The sequence below is a fragment of the Myotis myotis genome, unplaced genomic scaffold (assembly GCF_014108235.1).
Source record: "Myotis myotis isolate mMyoMyo1 unplaced genomic scaffold, mMyoMyo1.p scaffold_m19_p_6, whole genome shotgun sequence".
Lineage (NCBI taxonomy): Eukaryota > Metazoa > Chordata > Mammalia > Chiroptera > Vespertilionidae > Myotis > Myotis myotis.
The window spans coordinates 39,089,288-39,109,653 of record NW_023416368.1 but is presented as its reverse complement, the minus strand read 5'-3'; the positions used below and the strand labels follow the sequence as shown (position 1 = coordinate 39,109,653).

Genomic DNA, 20,366 nt, shown 5'->3' with positions numbered 1-20,366 from the left:
TAGTTGCATTGTATTATATGTGATAAGGTTTTTCTTAAAGGAACATTAGATGTAATGAAAAGATCTTTCTTGAATGTAGCAGTGTTGATGCAGGGATCAATAGATGCCTGCCATCCTTTGTTTCCCCCTTCATTGTCATTCTACCAGTGCCCCTGTGCTAGCTAAGCTGCTTGTACTATCTAGGCTTGCTCAGTGCTTCAAGTTCCAAAATTAATGTTCACAGCCTCCATCAGAAACTCATTTTCTCAGAGTAGCTGATCTTGGCATATAGGAAGAAAGAAAAATACCCTTTTTTTTTTATTCCTCACCCAAGGATATATTTATTGGTTTGAGAGAGGAGAGTGAAACATCAATCACTTGCCTCCTTGTTTACACCCCAACCCAGGATTGAACCTGCAACTTAGGTGTGTACCTTGACTAGAAACTGAACCCCATGACCTTTTTGGTATATGGAATGGTGCCTCAACCAACTGACTCACCCGGCCAGGCCTCCAGATTATTTTTCACTAAGTTTATCATTGCTAACCCCTTTTCCCTTCTGAAAAGTACTTAGATTCCTCACAAATGGGATTTGCTAATTCTTAGCCTAATTCCTAGAATTTTAGGATTTAAAGTGAAACACCAATAAATTATGTAGGATGGAAGAAATGATTAGTGGTTAGTGTGGTACCCCTGGGATCATTATCTGAGTGTCTGCTGCCAGCTCTCCTCCCCCTCTTCTTTGAGCTCAGGTCCCTACACTGAGCCATGCTAGCCAGGTAGGTCATTTATCTTTAGAGAATTTCCCATATGCAATATTTCATCACAGTGGTATCCATTCCTCTCTTCCTATTTATTCTGTGAACTGATAAGTAAGGAGAGGAAGTTTTTTTATAGAATTCCTTCTAATAAAAAAGGGATGTTAGAAATATACTTACTATGTTGCAATTCAAAAATGGATCCAGACAACAGTCCATGAATGGAAGAGCCTTGGGTGAAAAATTCATGGAGGGCTTTGTCATAGAAGCTGGTAACGTTTAACCACAGTATTCAATCTGAACCTCAGATTGACTACCTGGCTGAGGTTATACACACCTGTGAGAGATTGTCTTTTAAAAAAAAGAAAGCCTGGATTTTTAAAAAGCCTCTAGTTGAAATAAGCATCCATCCATTTTTTTGTTTTATGTCTCTTACCTATCACTAATCCTTGATGTATCAATTCAGTGAATTTAGAGCTCAGGCTTACTGGCATGGTTCCAACTTTATCCCAGTTCCCTATGTTTAGGGAAAAGCATGTTACTTTCTTACTTGGAATTATTTAATATCTGTGTTACAGGGTGATTAAAAAGGTAAAGCAGATTACCTGGTGTTTAGTAGTCCCACTAATAAAAGGTACATTGCTTCTCGGCCTTTTGACTAAGATCAAGTGTACATATCTTGTCAGTTTAACATATGTCCTCTATCCAAGGACAACATATTAAGTGGGTTTTTAGAGCAGGGAGACGGTGTGTTGACCTGGCAGTACAGTGCCTTTGGAGAACAGTGCCACCCCCTCTCCCCCCCCCCCCCAAGAAAAAATAGGTATTTTGTTTTATATAAGTGCTTTGACTCAGTTGTTAATTGTTCTTTGTGGCACAGGGAATTACTATACTATCAATTATATTTTTGGCCCCTGTCATTGTAGTTTTTGTGATATTTTACTGAAACGAAGTGAGGGACAGAATTTTAAAAGAAATTTGGTTTTTTACCAATCAAGGATATCTGCGATTCAGATAACATTTTCTTATATTTGCTCCTCTCCTGATTTTAGTTTGGTTTTAAATGTTACAATTCTGGGGCAAAATCTACATAATTAACAGAAGTAATTATGAAGCCTTGAAATCACCCTAAATATCCTTTGAGGAAGTTATCTCATAAGCCTAGTTCTTTCAGCTACTGTGACCAGCAGTTCCATGCAATGAATTGAATTGAAGATTAATTGCAGATATGCAGGAATTCCCAGTGACTTAAAAGTTTTCCATTATAAATAATGCAAGTTCAGTGTTTTAACTTTAAAAGCTGCTGGCACATGGCAAGTACAGTTTTGAGAATGAATGACAAGAACAGTCCTAAATGATACTGAAAGTGTCATTGATAGAGTTTAATATTAAATATTTCTTTTTATTTTATATTTTTCAAATTACAAACATTTAAATTATTTTGTGTGTCCTCATAATTGTACAGAGTAATGTTGGTGTGAAGATGCTTGCCTACAGAGTCAGATTGCAATCAAACCTTGATACTACCTCTATAGGTAGACAAGATACATATTCTCAGTCTCATCTATGAGTTGGAATACTAATACCTAACTTCCCAAGGGTGGTGGTGAGGATTAAATGAAATAATTTACATAAAGTGCTGGTATATAGTAGCTATTGTTTTCACAGTTTATTTCCTATATTGATTTATATAAAATTCTACAGTCTGCAAATTATATTTCTATACTTTGGATTTTAGTCCCATAGGAACCATGTGAAATGAGCACAAATAGATATTGTCTGATTTTAATATTAGCATAGTACATCTTTTTCCATCCTCTTTTGTGTGTGTGTGTCATATATATTAACTGATTTCAGAGAGGAAGGGAGAGAGAGAGAAACATCAATGGTGAGAGAATCATTGATTGGCTGCCTCCTGCCCACTGCCCAGTGGGATTAAGCCCGAATCCCGGGCACGTGCCCTGACCAGGAACTGTAACCTCCTGGTTGATGAGCCTCGCTGGCCAGGCAAAGATGGCATTTTTAGAATCTTGCCTCTTGATGCCCTGAGGTGGCACTTCATGTGTGCTTTCAGAAGACAGTCCAGTATACTGAGGCTGGCTGCTGCAGGATGTAGTACAACCAGTGAATCTCGTGGTCATGGACTCACTCCCACAGCTATTTTGCTGTATAGTGAGTCCCTTAGTTGAGTGCTATTGTACGGGACTTAATACCTGTGGATCAGGCTGTCTAACGATAGTGGTGCCAGCTGAAACTCTACAGACAGGAAAGACAAGCCCACACCTGAAATAGCTACCCATCCTTGTGAGGTGTTGGCAAACTGCTGGACTTTCCTGAATGGAGAAAGTCCAGAGAGGTTAATTTCCCACCAAGTGGTTTGCTGGTCACCCTGAAGATGAGTGCCTCTTGATGACAGGTTAGCCATTCAGAGACAGCAGTAGCTAGCGTGACCTTGGCAGGTGCTACATACACATTAGGTAATGTGGAGTTTCTTCCCCCCTCTCCAGATCTGTTCTTCATCCCCAGGGCTCTCCTCTGTGCCATTGGGGGGCTGACGTCTGCACTGCATTATCTGGGCTAGCTTATCCCGTGGATTTGGTCAGTGCGAGGCCAACAGATCAGAAAGCAGGAGAGGAGTATTTATATCCCAGCTCCCAACTTCCCAAACTATGGTTTTGAAGTAATCGTATCCCTTGACCAAAGGCCACAACTCCTGTTTAGCAGATCACAAAGTTCCCACAACACTTTACTCCCCTCGGCCCTTCAGCTAGGGGCGGTAGTGGCCTCCCACTGTGGATACCTCAGGGTGCTTCATCAGCCTCCCCTGTTGGCTTCCCTTAGTCTGCCCCACTTTGTAAAGAGTCTATATGTTTAACTTTAGACTGTCTTCAGCTGTCTGTTCTTTCCAGGACCCTAGCAGACATAAGACAGGTTTTTCTTCCTTGCCTCTTAAAATGCCTTGTAAACATATTTTCACCTTTTCTTAATTCACTTGACAAATATTTATTGAGCACCTACAGTGTGCCAGATCCTGTTCTGTTCTTTGAGAAAACAATGATGAACAAGACAAAGGGGATGCAGTTAATAAAAAGGTAACTTCAAATAGTGATAAATGCCCTGAGCCACTGAATAACACTGAAGAGGAATCAGGTGTAGCCACATTTGATTGAGCAGTACAGGATGGTCTTTTGGAGGCAGTGGGATTTGAAGACCTGGGGACTTTGAACTAAGGATAAGGAAGAACTTTGTCAAATATCTGAGAGCAGGATATTCCAGATAATGAGCTTGGCTTGATATGCAGAAGCTTCTGGAATGTAGTGAACATAGTGCAGTAACATTAAGTAGTATTGGGTAATTTACCTGTGCGTTTGGAAGTAAGAATAAAGTGCTAGCATGTGATATGGTGTTGGCCTCTTCAGAGGAGACAATTTAGTTTGCTTAGCAATTATGTTTCAGACTATTTATTGGGTCTACACTAGATTATGGCATGGCGCCAAAACCTATCTTTAACCACCTAAACATAACCCCAATTCACCTAACAATTTTAAAAGGTAAGTAATCTATCCATAGAAATAATCTAAAAATACCCAGAGAGTGAAAGGGAAGACAGATATAACTGGTCTTTTTCTCAAAATCAGTTGTGGAGTTACCCAAATCACAAAGATCTAAGCTAGCAGTTCATGATTTTTATTTGAGTATTAGAGGAGTTTGTGGAAGAGTTACTTGGGACCCATTTTATGATATAAATATGACTGGTAGGAATCTGAGGGAGCAGAGAATCCCACCTGACTTCCAGCCTTTCGTCTCTTGAAAACACTGTTAGGGCCACTTGTCATTCAGGCTTTCCTAACGTAATTTGTGATGTAAATTTGCAGCAAAATCACAGTATAGATTAAATGTCCATACTGATTGTTGCTTTGGCCAAGTTGTGTTTCTACTACAGATAAACCATCGGCTCAATAAAAGTTGGAGTTCTTTTTCTCCATCATCTCCATTTTTACTTTCAATTTTCTCAAATGGAAGCCCTCTCTAGGGGGGCTTACAAGTCATTTTGAAAGGCCTTGTCAGGGACAACGTCTTACAATGTTTGTTTCCAGCACCACATTCCTGGCACATAATAAATGTAGAGAAATCAAGATTCTAAGATTAATTCTTTCTGCTTGTCGCAATCTCCACCCTGTGTCTGTGAGCGCGCTGCGATCACTTTCGGCCACCAAGCGGCGCTAAGGCGCCATCTAGGACGGACTCTCTAAGTTTTCCACAGGGTTTGAAGTTTTGAGCTTTTAAAAAATTGTCAGAAAGGTTAATACACAAGTTTAGGGGAATATTCGCCAGGCATGAATAATGCTCCAGCCAGGGGTGGGCTGCAGAAAGGCGCTCTGAGTCTCTGGGCGCATCTCAGACATCTTGGGATCGCAGTGGGAACTCATACTGGGGGGTCGCAGAGGTGCCCGCGCGGGAGTGGGTGCAGCCCGGCGCCCGGGACAGTTGAGGGCGGAGGTGCGCGCTGCACGCAGGGTCCGCCAGGCACGCGAGGGGGGCTCGGAGGAGCCAGCTCCCTTCCCGCTCCCGCCCCCTAGCCGCGCAGGGCTGGCCGGGCCGCTCCTCCCCTGGGTGGGTCCCGGCTCCTTTTCTGGCAGAGACTATCTGCATAGAGGAAACTGCCCAAAGTGGCTGTTGTGGAGTTGCCGGCGGAGGGGAAGGGGGCGTGCGCCGCGATCCGCTGCTGCCTGGAGGCCAAGCCCTGCGCCCGGCCGACCTCGTGCCTCGGGTTCTCTGCCTGCTCCCGGCGCGCTCAGTCTTCAACCCCAGCTCTGCACCGCCCCCTCGGACAGCACACGCCAAGATCGCGCCATGAGCCCGGGCGAGCGCGACGGCGGCAGCACACGGAAGGGCGGCCCGGCTGGCGGCGGCGGGGGTCGCCCGGCGATGGCGGTGGGAGCCTGGGCGGTGAGCGCGCTGTGCCTGCTGCTCTCCATGGGCTCAGCGGCCGCCTGTCTGCTGCTGGGCGTCCAGGCGTCGGCGCTGCAGGGCCGGGTGGCAGCGCTCGAGGAGGAGCGGGAGCTGCTGCGGCGCACGGGGCCCCCGGGCGCCCTGTCTACCTGGGCGGAGCCGCACCTGGAGCGCTTGCTGCGCGAGGTGAGGAGCATTGGGGGCGATCCCAGGAAGGGTGTGCATGGGGCTGGGGGGAGTGTCCGTGCCCTGGGAGCCCGGGGCAGTGTGGCCGTCTCCCCGAGCAGGGTTCGCTCGCTAGTTCTGTGCACGCGAGTCCACCCTGGTGGCCTGCGCGAGGGGCTGAGGTTGGGCAAAGCAAAGTGCCGGCCCCGAAGGGGTCCTGCTGTCTCCACTCCAGCCTCAAGGTCGCATTCCAGGGCTAGCGGCCGTGGGAAAAGTGGGTTAGAAGGGCCGTTTTGGGACGAGTAGAGGGAGAGAGAGGATCCATGAGTGTGTGCGCTCTGACCTCAGGTTGCTTCCCGCCTCAGGTGGACGCAAGGCTACTCATCTGTGCCGGCATAATGAAGAGGCTCAGGGGGAAGTGTCTGCAGGGTGATTCTCATCATTGGCAGCAACTGCTGTTCCGTAGCAGCTGCTTTTCCCAACGCTGGTGTACCTGGAGGGGCGTGGGACCCCCAGCAGGCTGGCGGCCATGGGGGAGGAAAGCCCCTGACAGACCCTAGGGCTGGGACCTTGAAGGGATCTGGTCAGCCCGGCCTGTGCACCCTGCACCCCCCAGAAAAATTTGTTTTGAGGCAGCTCGATCCTGGAGATGCTGTGCTCTGGAGCTGCTGCAGCTGATCGCGCACTCCGTGCCACGGAGACCTGCAGGGATGCCCACATGAGACCGGTAGAGTGAGGGGAAGAGAAACAGTCTGGGCCAGAAAACTGGGTGCCAATTTCAGGCTGCCACCTGGGCGATGCAAATACATCTGAGTTTTCTTGAAAGCCTATAAGACTCTTGACACTTCTATTACAGTTGCTGCATTGTGCCTTCAAAGCAGGAGCCACATTTGGGTCCTCAAAGCCCTCCCCCAGCTTTTGTGCAGCAGTGCTTCTCCCCATGGAACTAGAGAGGCTTTCAGTGGTTCTCAGCCTTCTGGCCCTTTAAATACAGTTCCTCATGTTGTGACCCAACCATAAAATTATTTTCGTTGCTACTTCATAACTGTAATGTTGCTACTGTTATAAATTGTAATGTAAATATCTGATATGTAGGATGGTCTTAGGCGACCCCTGTGAAAGGGTCGTTCGATCGCCAAAGGGGTCGCGACCCACAGGTTGAGAACCGCTGGAAGAGCTTCCCTGGCTGAGCCCAGCTTGCCTCCTGCGACCTCCCTGCTCCAGCCATCCTCTTCCTCCTGGGAAAGGTGGCTCCCAAGTGCCCTGCCCAAAGGGGCATCTTCAGTTGTAGTATGAAAAGCACATGTTTCAGGGTAGAGGAGAGGAAGGACAGGTCTGTTACTACCAGCCCCCGGAACTGTGCAGAGCTGTGATCTTTAAGTAAGGTATTCAGCGGTCTATCCATCATTGAGTGAATTGGGAATCTTGGGGGGAATGGGAGAAGACTGCACCACACCTCCTAGTTCACCACACCTATTTCTTAGCACTTTAAGCCAGCGTTACATCTCTTCTTGCTTGGATTTAGGCAACATTGCTGCTTCATGAAATGATTTCCTCTTTTGTCTTGGAAAGTGTCTGCAGACTTCAGAAATCTCTCCAGGGTTCTGCTTGGCAACTCCTGGTGATGGTTTCATAATTGCAGCCCATTATCTTTTGGCAAATCCCTAGAGACCAGAGTGTTGAACTGATTTATGAAAGGTCAGTGAAGTTTCTACCTGTTAGTGCTAGAACTGTGGCTATTCTTTTGGATAGGAGACCCCTCTGAGCATAAAAATAAACCACAAGCCCAGATGGAGTAAATCAGAAATCCCAGGAGAACCTTTTGCAAAGAACTTGTAAATTGTGTTTATTCTAATGGGGGTGGGGGGTCCTGGGAAAGCAGCCACGTCTGAGGAGTGTGGATGGATCCTCGAGTCCTGAATTTGGAGGGAGAGCAGTGGCTTCCTGCGGCGCAGAGCAACCAAAGTGTTTCTCTCTCTCTCTCTCTCTCTCTCTCTCTCTCTCTCTCTCTCTCTCTCAGAGCAACCAAAGTGTTCTCTCTCTCTCTCTCTCCCTCTCTCTCTCTCTCTCTCTCTCTCTCTCTCTCTCTCTCTCTCTCTCTCTCTCTCTCTCTCTCTCTCTCCTCTCCCCACTAGAAAGGCAAAGGGAACATTTTGGAATCCTGGGATTTCCACTTCAGATTTGCTGTACAGCTCAGCAATCTGACATTAGCATGTACACATCTCAGCACATCCTACAATTAACTAACTAAACTTGGTATCTGCGGGGCATGTGCTCAGAGTACTAACTGGCCAGTTTTTCCATCCCAATGGAGCCGCAGAGATGCCACGGTGTGAATGAACTTGGGGTTGAGCTTCTGGCTGTTTGAGTGGCCCCTGTGAAAGGTGTCTGTCTCCCAGGTCCAAGCTGTTTCTGCTTCTACCCATTCTTCCCCCAGATGTCACTGCCTGGGGAATGTGCACACCCTGCCTGGTGACCCCGACAGTCCCTGGCAGAGATGAAGGGGCTGTGGGAGGCACATAATGGTGAGCTGGTAATTGGCTTTAAATAGATGGGAAGATATTTTTTTAACTATTAGATATAAAAGACAAATGAACTGAAAATAGCTTCAGGAAAGAACATTTGTACTTGAACATGTTTTTCAGTTCTAGTTTGTTTTCAGTGAAGCCTCTTTTAAGCTTGAGCTTAAGTAGCCGTGTGTGTGAGTGCCTGCAGGTTGTCCTTTTACCAACAAGTTTGTTTTCAGAGTTTTGGAGGCAGAAACCACATCCAAATTAAAGAAGAGAAATCCTTACCGACCACACGCCACTTTAAAGTCAGAAAAAATTTATTTTAAATAAGCCAACAAAAGCCACTGTTGATATGGGGCCCACTGTGTTTGTTCCCTTGGGAACAGAACTATGAAATAACTTATTTGGGACTGGCTGGTGTGCCTGACGATGTAGATCCAGAAGCTACAATAAGGGAATATTCATGTTAACTTGTGATTATCCTTCCATGCTACAAAATAAGAGAAACGGTTTTCAGTACATAAAAACAGGATTTTTGAGCAAGAATCATTAACAATAGTATTTTTAGTATGATCCAAAAATATAAATGCAAAACAAGCATCTGATATCTGTTTTTAAGGTGCTTTAAATAGGCTGCCTAAGTAATCAACCCCCAATAGTTATACCTATAGTTACAATATTATAAAAGCTTGACTTTTACTACAGTAAAAAGTTTAATTCGAGAATGAAAGAAACATTTAGTTGTATTCAGAAGTCATTTCCAGCTTACAGTGGACGTATTGTTGGCTATTGGTCTTCCATTGTTCAGACCAGTCAGTTTGAAAACAAGAAAAACCCAGAGACTAAGGGTAAAATTCAAGCACTTTCCTTCCCTACCATCAACTAGATATATTGGTTGTTACCGTAAAACCCGGAATCAATGGTAGCTTTTTCAGTCTCTGTAGCAGTCTGCCACTTGTCAGGACTGCTCTGTGGTGGACATTTTAATAAAGAGGCTCAGTTTTCAGTCCCGTGGCTAGAAATGGGTAACTACATTTGTGCCCTTGACATTTCCTGGCTCCCAAACCGAAAAAGTTCCTGTCCAATACTTCCTGGCATGCTCACTTTCTCTGCTCTTTTTTTGGTGGGGTGGCGGGGCGGGGGGGGGGGGCAGTTTGGGAGAGCTTCATAATAATAGCAGCATGATTAGATTGAGCCAACTGTCAGGGTATTCCTTTCACAAACATTTTTTAATTGTTAAATTGGACTTTTACATATTGGCTTTTACAAAAATCTTTATTGTTGAGAGTATTACAGATGTTCCTCTTTTTTCCCCCCTCGCCCCCCTCCACCCAGTTCCCGGCCCTGCCCCAGGCCTTGGCCATCCTATTGTCAGTGTCCATAGGTAATGCATGTATGCATATAAGATCTTTGTTTAATCTCTTCCTGCCCCCCACCCCGCTTCCCTCTGAGAATCATCAATCTGTTCCATTTCCATGCCTCTGATTCTGTTTTATTCATTAATTTATTCTGTTCATTAGATTTCTTGTTTATTTTGATTTTTTGATTCAATTGTTGATAAGTATGTATTTGTTGCCATTTTGTTGTTCTTATTTTTTATCTTTTTCTTCTACTTCTTAAAGAATACCCTTCAATATTTCATATAATTCTGGTTTGGTGATGATGAACTCCTTTAGCCTTTTCTTGTCTGTGAGGCTCTTTTCTGACCTTCAATTCTAAATAATAGCTTTGCTGGGTAGAGTAATCTTGGTTGTAGGTCCTTGCTATTCCTCACTTTGAATATTTCTTGCCACTCCCTTCTTGCCTGCATAATTTCTGTTGAGAAATCAACTGACAGTTGTATGGGCATTCCCTTGTAGGTAACTAACTGCTTTTCTCTTGTTGCTTTTAAGATTCTCTCTTTGTCTTTAGCCGATGGCATTTTAATTATGATGTGTCTTGGTGTGGTCCCCTTGGGTTCCTCTTGTTTGGGACTCTGCTTCCTGGATTTGTAAGTCTATTTCTTCCACCAGGTAGGGGAAGTTTTCTGTCATTATTTCTTCAAATAGGTTTTCAATATCTTGCTCTCTCTCTTCTTCTGGCACCCCCATGATGTGAATGTTGGTATGCTTGAAGTTGTCTCAGAGGCTCCCTACACTATCTTCATATTTTTGGATTCTTTTTTCATTTTGCTCTTCTGGTTGGGTGTTTTTTGCTTCTTCATATTGCAAATCGTTGATTTGATTCTCCGAATCCTCTACTCTACTGTTGAATCCCTGTATATTATTCTTTATTTCAGTCAGTGTATACTTAATTCCTGACTGGTCCTTTTCCATTTTTTTGGAGGTTTCTAGAAGATTCTTGAGTAAACTTATAACTGTGGGGTTTTTTGAACTCTATATCCAGTAGTTTGCTTTCTTCCATTTCTTTCATTTGTTTCTTTGTCTCTGCATTTTGGCTGCTTCCCTGTGTTGGTTTCTATGTAGTAGAGCTACTGTGTCTCCTTGAGTTGATAGAGTGGCCTTGTGTAATAGGTGTTTTATAGGACCCAGTGGCTCAGCCTCCCCAGTCACCTGAGCTAGGAGCTCCAGGTGCACCCCTTTGTGGGCTGTGAGCACAGTCTTGCTGTAGTTGGGACTTGATTGCTGTTGGTATCACTGGGAGGAATTGACCTCCAGGCCAATTGACTGTGAGGACCAGCTGCAACTACAGTGGGAAAGCTTCTGTGCAGGAGACACCCCTATGGAGTAGGACTTGCTTCAGTGGGGCTTTAGTGCTCACTGAGTCTGCCCCTTGGCTGTGTCACTTATGGATGTGTAGAATTGTAATCTGGTATGATCTGATACTGACCACTGGGTACACTGGCTCTTGGGTCTCCAGAGAGCTGCAAAGTCAGCCTCTGCCTGGGGCCACCCAGCAGGAGCTACAGAGAGATCTTCAGATTCCTCCTCTTTATCAGGTTTGGAAGTGCCCACGCGAGGCCCAGCTATGAAGCAAGGCAGGCTGGTGCGCTGGTCCTGGGGTCTTAGGTCTTTTATTGAAAGGTTTGGGGCTCCCTGACCCAGCTGCAGCTTGTTTGAGAGATGTTAGCTTGAACTAGGACAGGCCATTCATATGCAAAAGCTGCTGCACACAGCTTGGGTGGGTTTGTAAATTGGATGAGGCAGGGTATTAGGGAATCACTAGGGTGGAGCAAACAGAAATGGCTGCCAGTCAGTCCTGCCACTGGGGAGGCCCCAGCACAGGAACAATGATCCCTGAGAGCACCTCCATCTGGGAGAAAGGCGCCCCTGAGTTCCTGCCCCAATGCCTGACAATCCAGTTCCTCCTCGATGTGTCTGTGTTCCCCAGAGCCTCGCTCTGGTGCTGGGGCTCAGAGAAAGTGGGATCTTGTAAGTTCAGTTCATGGTGCCAGTCTTTTAAGAGTAACACCTGGGTCTCCAATAGCCTCTGTGTTCTGGAGCCCCAATCTGCAGGGTTTTTCATGCCTGTAGTTCTTACTGCCCATAGGGACTTCTTTTTCCAGCTCTAGGATCCTGGGATGGGGGTTTGGTGTGGGGTTGGGACACCCTGCTCCTCTAGGAGGCCTCCGCAGAGACAATCTCCTTCCCGATTGAAAAAGCAGCACACGTAGGTGCCAGACCAGCCCATTCCGCGTCTCCGCACCTCCTACCAGTCTCAGTGTGCTTTCTTCTTTACTTCTCTGGTTGTAGGACTTCCATTCAACCAGCTTCCAGTGGTTCTGGATGATGGTTGCTCTGTATTTTACTTGTAATTTTGATGTGGTTGTGGAAGGTGGCAAGTATAGGTGTTTGCCAACGCCACCATCTTCAAATCCTACATGTTGGCTTTGAAGATGCATGGCATTGCTCCTGAAGCTGGAGAACCTGAACTGAATGAATGTATACTGGCAGGCAGAGAAGGGTTTCAGTCCCACCATTTTATTTACTCTGTCATCTAACCTCTTCAATTTCCTATGTCTCAACTTCCTCTTCCCAATATGCTGGTCACAATGGCCTGGGTAGTGACAAGCAAAGAAGATAACATGGAAGAAAGTGTTGGTCAGTAAGTGTGCTTTTGATGATGAGTAACAATACCTGAGTGTGGTCCCTTAAGCAATACAATCATTGAATTAGTTTGCATAACCAGAGAAGCCTGGAAGTCATTCAGGAGTTTGGGTTAGTTTAGTAACCTGACCACGATTGGTGCTGCAATTCTAAGCATGAGTCTTCACACAAGAGTAGCCAAGGTAGAAGGGAAGGAGGCAGGAAAAAGAGTCATCTTCTTGATAGGCTTTCTCTTGCATTTGAGTCATGGGGGAGATTCCCAGCGCCTCTTGGCAGACTTCCCTCATAGCGAGCAGACTTCCCTTATAGCCAGAGCCAGGGCCCATGATCACCATTATCCTGTCACTGGCAAGGGTGATGGAGTTGGCCAATCTTGATTCATCCCCTGAGGCTAGGCATGTTGTGGCTTTTCGAGGAAAGAAGACTGAGAATGGCTAGGTGTTCGGTTAATGCCATAAAGTGTTATTACCCCAGAGGAGGACGGAGCAGTATCCATTGACCTGCCACAATTTTCATAACCAAACCCCCTTCCACTGCAGTGTTTCCCAAGCTCCATGCTCTGGGAGCACTCTTCAGCCAAACAATTTCTGTTCCCCTCAGGGTCCACTCTCCAACTCTGCCTCCAGCCATAGTCAAAGGCAAGGTTGCTGTGCTTGGGACTCTCTCTGGTCCAGTCTCATGCTCTGCAGTTTATGGTCTTTAGCCCTTAAGCAGATGCTGTTCTGATCCCATAGTGACTAGCTAGAGTGGCCTCCACGCTGGGAATGGCACTCTAAGGCCCTGCTTTCCACCTTCCCCTACATCAGGCCGGGGGACAGTAATACTTATTCATCACACTGCAGCAAGTGGAAGAGGCTGCTCGGACTGGAGGCAACTGGCCCAGGCACTCTGAGGACCAAGGGGATCAGTACACCCAAAACCATGTATGGGGCCCTTTACCCATTAGGTGTGCACAGGTAGCTTTGCTCCCGCTCCTCTCTGCACCCCCATCAGCCATAGGCCCCTTGGCTTTCTCAGTGGCCATATCTCGCCATGGCCTCCAAGTCCCCTGCCAGTGCCTGTACAGTTAGGGTCATGGTCCCCAGAGCAGAATGTCCCTTTTACCCTCACTAGTATCATCTCATGAGAGTCAGCCTCTCCAGATGCCTTTGAGTCCTTGTTCCTTCAAATAGCAATGTGACAGAACCCTAACTCAGACTGGCTTAAATTAAAAGGGAATTTATTAGCTTGAGTAGCTGAGAAGTCCAGGGAAATGCTGCTCAGGCACAGCTAGAGGCACCTTGACTTTGTGTTTCTCTGTACTGGCTCCATATTTCTCAAGATGCCCTTACTCTCCCAGGAAGTGGCAGGGTAGCTGCCAGCAGCTAGAGTTTCTCTTTCCCAACAGCCCTGGCGGAAGCCCCCTGATTCACTCTGAGGGTCAATATGGATGACCTGTACTGGCCACAGGACAGTGGGGCAGCCTCTGATCTGCCAGGCTTGCGGGGGGGTGTTCCTGTGTCACGTGTGAACCTTACTAGTGCTGAAAGGACGGGGAGTGGAGAATGGTCCTAGAGGACAACTTGGAGTGCTATTATTAGAAGGAGGAGAGGACACGGGGCTGGTAGATGACCATCCAAGGAATAATGAGAGAGGGGCTTGGGCAACATGCTGGAGCCACATTCTGGAGGAATTCCTACCTGATGTCTTGAAATCCAGGTAAAGGTTTTTTGATCTAATGAGACAGGCAGTAAGTTGTCAGTTTTTGTTCTGTAGATATATAATAGTGGCCCGGTGCACGGATTCGTGCACACTGAAAAGAACATAATTATGGGGGGGGGGGGGGCGGGCACTGCTGCTGGTCACCATCTGTGGGACAATTGTTCGGGGTGGGGGTGGGGGGCACGCCCCCCCCAACCCTGCTCCCTCAGTGCCTGGGAGCTGGGCAGCAGCTCCACCCCCTGCCACCACTGGTCACCCTCTGTGGGGTGATCGGGTCCCCACTCGCACCTGCATTGGCCTGGTGCTGCCCGCTCACCTGCTCCACCATCCCACCATGGTCCCACGTCTTGGGGCTCATTGGAGCCAGCAGCGCCTTCACTGATGCCCACTGCCAGCACCTTGTTGCCGACACCTGCCATGTTCCATGCTGCCCCCTGGTGGTCAGCACATGTCATAGCAAATGATCGAACTCCTGGTCGAACAACCACCTGAGGGGACAATTTGCATATTAGGCTTTTATTATATAGGATTGATAAATTTGGGTTTATCTGAGGCAGTATTGAAATCTGTATTTCTCTCTGAATATAATGCACTTACAAAATGTGAACTTAATAAGTTACAGAATAACTTAAAAATTTTAAAACTTCCCCACAACAGCCTCATGAAATGTGGAAGACAGAGGTTATTGTCCAGAGGGAGAAATGTGTCTGAGATGGAGGCGGTGACATGCTTGGGGTACACAGAGCCAGGCCTGGGCTCCCTCGGGTTTACAGTATGCCATAGAAGGGAGGAAACGGAAGGATGGGCATGTCCTCTCCACGCTCTGTTTGAGTTCAGTGTCCAGCCTACAGCAGTGTGGACGTGCCCCATGTCAGGGCCACCTGGTCCCAGGCCCACCTTCCTCTGCCCACTTTTATCGGCTTCCTGGGAAGTGTTCTCATGAGTAAGGAGGCCCCACTCCTCTGGCCTGGTTGAGGAGTCTTTAGGGCACCCTGAGTCCTGGCATCTTGGAACAGAGAGATGCGAGTGCTTGGGGGTTGCCGCCGCCTTGCCTGAAGCTGTGTGTCATGGTGGCTTTGGGAGGCCTGAATTTGGAAGAGGAAACATTTTGGACAAGGAGTCAGAAGGCCACTGTCTTAGTCCATTCAGGCTGCTACAACTGAGTGGCAAGAAAACAACAAAACATTTATTTCTCACAGTCCTGGAGGCAGATGCTGTGGTGAGAGTCTGCTTCCTGGTTCATAGAGGGATGTCTTCTCATCGTGTCCCACATGTCAGAAGAGGGTCCCTTTAATAAGGGCACTCATCCCAAACTCCCCACCTCCTAACACTATCACCTTGGGGATTAGTTTTTAATATAGGAATGTGTGGGGACACAAGCATTCAGTCTTCGGCAGCCATCGGCTGCCTGCTTGCTGTATAGCCTGGGCTGGCCGTCGGCCCTTCAGAGCCTCAGTTCTCTACACGTGAGGTGAGAACACGGCTCAGGCAGTCAGGAGGAGTCGTGGTTCAGAGTAGAAAAGGGAGGCCAGATGGTCTCTCTAGGACAGCAGAGGGTGGTGAGCTCTGAGCACTGGGACCCGCTGTCTTTTCCTTCCAGGGACCCTGGTGACGATATAATCCTCCACTTTCAGAGAAGCCCACTCCTTCACCACATTTCTACAGGCTTCTCTCCTTTCTCTAATTCTAACCCCACCAGGAGGCATTGCTCAGTGCCGGTGAGAGAGCTCTTTCAAACCTGCTCTTTGCAGGGCAGGTGTAGACCCTTTTCTCTTTGCCCCTTGACACGCTCCTCAGCTCTCCAGGGTTGCTGCCCCTGACATGTGACCACCTCCTTTATTGAGGATGTTAGTTCCAGTGTTGGAAATGGCACGCCAACTCAGCAACCCTTCCCCATCCTCCTTAAAAAAGAACCAAGATGTAATATTGATTTAACACAATTAGGTTATTGATCATCTCACCACTCTAAAACAAGGACTATTTAACTTCTGGTAACATCCACTTCAATTCTTATCCATAGACAGAATTACACTTAGCTAATTATTACTGCAGCGTATACACCATTTATCCCTTGCTTGTATATATTTCAACCTAACAACAACAAAATTGCTGCAACCCTGGCCAGTGTTGTTCAGTGGTTATAGCATCAGCCGGTGCACCAAAGGGTTCGATTCCTGGTCAAGAGCATGTACCTGGGTTGCAGTTTTGCTCCCCATCCCCGGTCAGAGAGTGTGCGGGAGGCAACCAATTGATGTGAGATCTCACATCAATGTTTCTCTCTCTCTCTCTCTGTCTCTCTCTCTCTGTCTCTTTCTCTCTCTTCTCCCACCCTCCCTTCCACTCTCTCTGAAAAGCAATGGAAAAAAATATCCTCTCATGAGAATTAACAAACCAAAAGCAAAACCAAACAAAAACATTGTTGCAGGCCCGGACAGTGTGACTCCACTCAGTTGGCTGAGCATCATCCCCATGCACCAGGAGGTTGCCGTTCAGTTCTGGGTAGGGCACATGCCTGGGTCGGGGGTGTGCAGCAGGCAGCCAATGGATATTTCTCTCTCTCTTTCCCTCTCCTTTTCTTTCTCTGGAATCAGTAAACAAAACAAAACAAAACATTGCTGCAGGTGCTGCACAATCTGTATGGTCCTGTTTCATGACTGCAGAGGATCCCACCGATGGGATCTGCATCCTCTGTCAACACAGCAGCTAGGCTCCCTCCACGATTCTGTTGGCATAGATAACGGGACAGCCAATGGTTTCGTGGGCAAAGTCTCTTCTGTTATTCTTTAGGACCGTGGTTGGCAAACTGCGGCTCGCGAGCCACATGCGGCTCTTTGGCCCCTTGAGTGTGGTTCTTCCGCAAAATACCACGTGCAGGCGCACGTACAGTGCGATTGAAACTTCATGGCCCATGCGCAGAAGTCTGTTTTCAGCCTGGGCGAGTCTATTTTGAAGAAGTACTGTTGATATTTGGCTCTGTTGACTAATGAGTTTGCCGACCACTGCTTTAGGACATAGAGTAACTGTCCATAGAGGAATATCTTCAGGGTTTCGTGTTTTTGTTTTGATTTTGGAACATCTAAGTTTGTCCGTGACATACATGTTTATCTTCCTGGCGTAGTCTGAAACTGTCACGCCGTTGTGAAGTTATGCTTCAAGCTCTATGCTGAGCAAAGTAGATTCAATCCATCTTTTGGTTGAAATTTTATTTCAGGTGGATTTGTTAAAGCCGAAAGCAATTGATAACCAACAAAACCTTAAAATAAGATTTGGAAAAACTCTGAAGATGTCTCAGAATTAGGCTCCTTTGCTGGTTTGGTGCAGAACCCTTTCCTGAGCAGCATTTGGCAGTGCCGTGCACTGCGCTGGGTCCCCGCTGTGACTTCCAATTCTGTGAACAAATGTAACTCAGTTAGGGGACGTTCTCCGGAGGCCACACACAACCTCCAGCTCTCTCGGTTCGATTTCCTCCATGTGTAGGATAAGGATTAATCTTTAATTGTTGACATAGGCACTCAGAAGACATCCTTTCATCATATCCGGAAACATATTTTAGGAGTAAGCATGAACCATTGGGAGAAAAAATACGTTTGCAGATGTCGCTTTAAAGAAAGGCACGTTAGTGCACTCCTAGAGGATTAGGGGTGGGGGGAACGATGAGGTCCCTACCTTGTGCCTGTCCTGAGCAAAAGGGTTCACATACATTTCCCTGTTACATAACAGCCCCAGCCCAGCCCCCCATCCCTGTGAGGTGGCCTTCCCTTCCCAGAGTGGGACAATGGCTGGTCCCAGGTGGCAGCCTGAATCTGGGTAACTTGACTCCTAGTCCCCCTCCCTTTCTACAGTCGCTCTGCCAGATGCCACCCCTGCCCCGCTCCCCGCCCACCCCCCCGCCCCCCAAAAGAGAAGCAATAGCAGCAGCTTCTTTCTGTCTGTGGACGTCTTCAGTAGGTGGCAGACGTGTAGGGTGGAGGGCAAGACTTTAGCTTTAAGCAGACCTGGGGTCACCTCTCACCTGTACCATTTCCCAGCTGTGGGACTTTGGGTAAATGGCTGGTTTTCCAAACTTTAGTTTGCCCATCTGTTAAATGGGATTATCATCCTTGCCCTAAGGTTTCTGTGGGGATTAAACACGTTGATATGTCCAAAGTGCTTCAGCACATACAAATCCTGAAAATGGCTGTTCTTATTAGAATGCATTCTTTGACTGAGCCCAGAAGGAATGTCTGTGTCTAATTGGAGAGGAAGCCCCGTGGTTACACGGCTGACCCTAAGATCCTTTTAGCATTGGGATTCTGCCCAGTCTATGAAGGCCATGCAGAAGTAAAAAAGGTGTGAACATATGTCCTGTCTCCAAGTCAATGATGGGGAAATGTGACTTGTTGAAGAAAAGCAAAGATCAAATCAGCTTCATAACCCCATTTTTTCTGTCTTTCATTTAAGCAAAAGGAAGTTTTCCATTTAAATGGAAAAAATTTCACATTTACGACCAAGCTAAAAATCTAATTATTCTTGAAAATTAGTATATGGCTTTTTCATTGTGAAAGAGCTTCAAACACCTAGTAAATTCGTTTTGATTAATAGGTTTGTCCATTTTTGTGATTACTCAATATGGTACAGACTTCCCCAAGTGCTTGTGAGTAACCTGGTGAACCAGAGGCCTCACACACATCTGTTTCAGTTCACACTGGTAAATGAGAAAACTTTAATTTCTGATGTAGCCACAAAATTTGTGAGGGAAAAGTGCTTTCAAATGGGTAATGTCAACTTCTAAAACTGAATTCGCTTCCAACTTTGAATTGTGAAACAAATCATAAAGCAATTAGAATGTGTTCTTGTGTTTTAGAAGACAGTTTACATAAAATATACTCAACTTTGTGCCTCCGAAGAGGATCATCACATAGAAAAAGCAAAGTCTGTCCATTTATTTAACTTGGCCATTTTGTGTGATGTATGGGCTGTTATCTACAGCATCTTGTTTCCAGACCCAGGTGGTGGTGCAAATGAAGGATAAGTTCACATGGCAATGGGACTAGAGTGTGTGTGTTAGGGTGTATACGGGTGAGATCAAGTGTGCATACATGTCAGCATGCATGTGCACACACCCAAGTGAGTACATTGTGTGTGCACACATGTGAGTGCATCTGTGTGAGAGTGTGCACACATGTGAGTGCATTGTGTGAGTTAATATTATGTATGTACATATGTGCATGAGTGTGTCTATGAATATGAATGTGTGGGGGGGAGTTATGGGGCATGTAGGTGTGTGCTTGTGCACACGCAGGAACCATTGAAGGAAGCGGGGAGGGGGAGACCTGACCTCATCGCCTCACCACAGAAGTTGTCCCTGCCAAGTCCTCCTAAAAGCCTCCCCAACTGGGCCCGCACAGCTCATGCTGTGGGCTCTGGAGTTAGAAGACTTGGGTTTGAGTCTGGACCTGCCTCCAATAACTTGGCTTTTCCAAGCCTCCACTTCCTCATCTGCAAAAAGGGTGCTGCGCTTCATTTCTCTGAGAATGAAGTGATGCACTCTTCCCGGGAGGAGCTGCCAGTTCCCTTCTTGCCTGCTCTGCACTTTGCTAATCCTAGCAATCTGATGGCTGCCAGGACTGTTAGCATTCAGTGCTAGGGCTCTTCCCCAGGCACAATTCCTCCTCCTCCTTCCCACTCCTGTGGGGAGGCTCCCCTATAAAGGCTTGGCCTTGAATGATCTGAGCGGGAAAGAGATGCCTCACCACTCAGTCTGCAGGAACCGCTGATGGGCTTTCTTTTAGCCCCTTGATTTCAGTCCCATTGGTGGGGCCCTTCTTGAAATAGTTACTTGTTTGACGGTCTCAGTCCTGCCACTCCATGTCCCAGGCAGGTCATATTCTCAAGTTGGTGTCCCTCCCTTTGCTCATCAACCCTCAATGCCTCCCAGGCCAATAAGGCGAAATCTCCTCACTCAGCCCAGCATCCCAGTCCTCCAGGTCCTCTCCATCTCCTCTTAATTTATTCCCCTTGGGGCAGGCAGGGGATCTGAAGTGGGTAAGTGAAGGTGGGTAGGGTGTCTGGGAGACCCCATCTCAATCAGTTTGCTAGGGCTGCCTTAACACAGTACCATAGTCTGAATGGCTTAAACAACACAAATTTCTTTCCTCACAGTTCTGGAGGCTAGAAGGCTGAGATCAAGGTGTCAGCAGAGTTAGTTTTTCCTGAGGTCTCTCTTTTTGGCTGGCAGGTGGCTGTCTTCTCCCTGTGTCTACTCATTGCCTTTC

The 20,366-nt window shown here is 46.9% G+C and overlaps 1 protein-coding gene and 1 pseudogene across 12 annotated transcripts in view; both read left to right on the top strand.

The window, feature by feature from the left end:
• The first annotated feature begins 1,375 nt into the window (after positions 1 to 1,375).
• LOC118659542 lies at positions 1,376 to 1,532 on the top strand (annotated as a pseudogene).
• Positions 1,533 to 5,312: 3,780 nt separating this feature from the next.
• COL23A1 (collagen type XXIII alpha 1 chain) overlaps positions 5,313 to 20,366 on the top strand; it is a 259,865-nt gene continuing 244,811 nt past the window's right edge. For 2 of the 12 annotated variants that reach the window (XM_036313544.1, XM_036313554.1), the window contains exon 1: positions 5,329 to 5,876. In XM_036313544.1, the coding sequence (XP_036169437.1) occupies positions 5,592 to 5,876 (285 nt within the window). In that variant the 5' untranslated portion in view covers positions 5,329 to 5,591. Of the gene's footprint in view, positions 5,877 to 20,366 lie in introns of all 12 variants that reach the window. The other 10 variants (XM_036313545.1, XM_036313553.1, XM_036313543.1 and 7 more) reach the window with 10 other exon arrangements.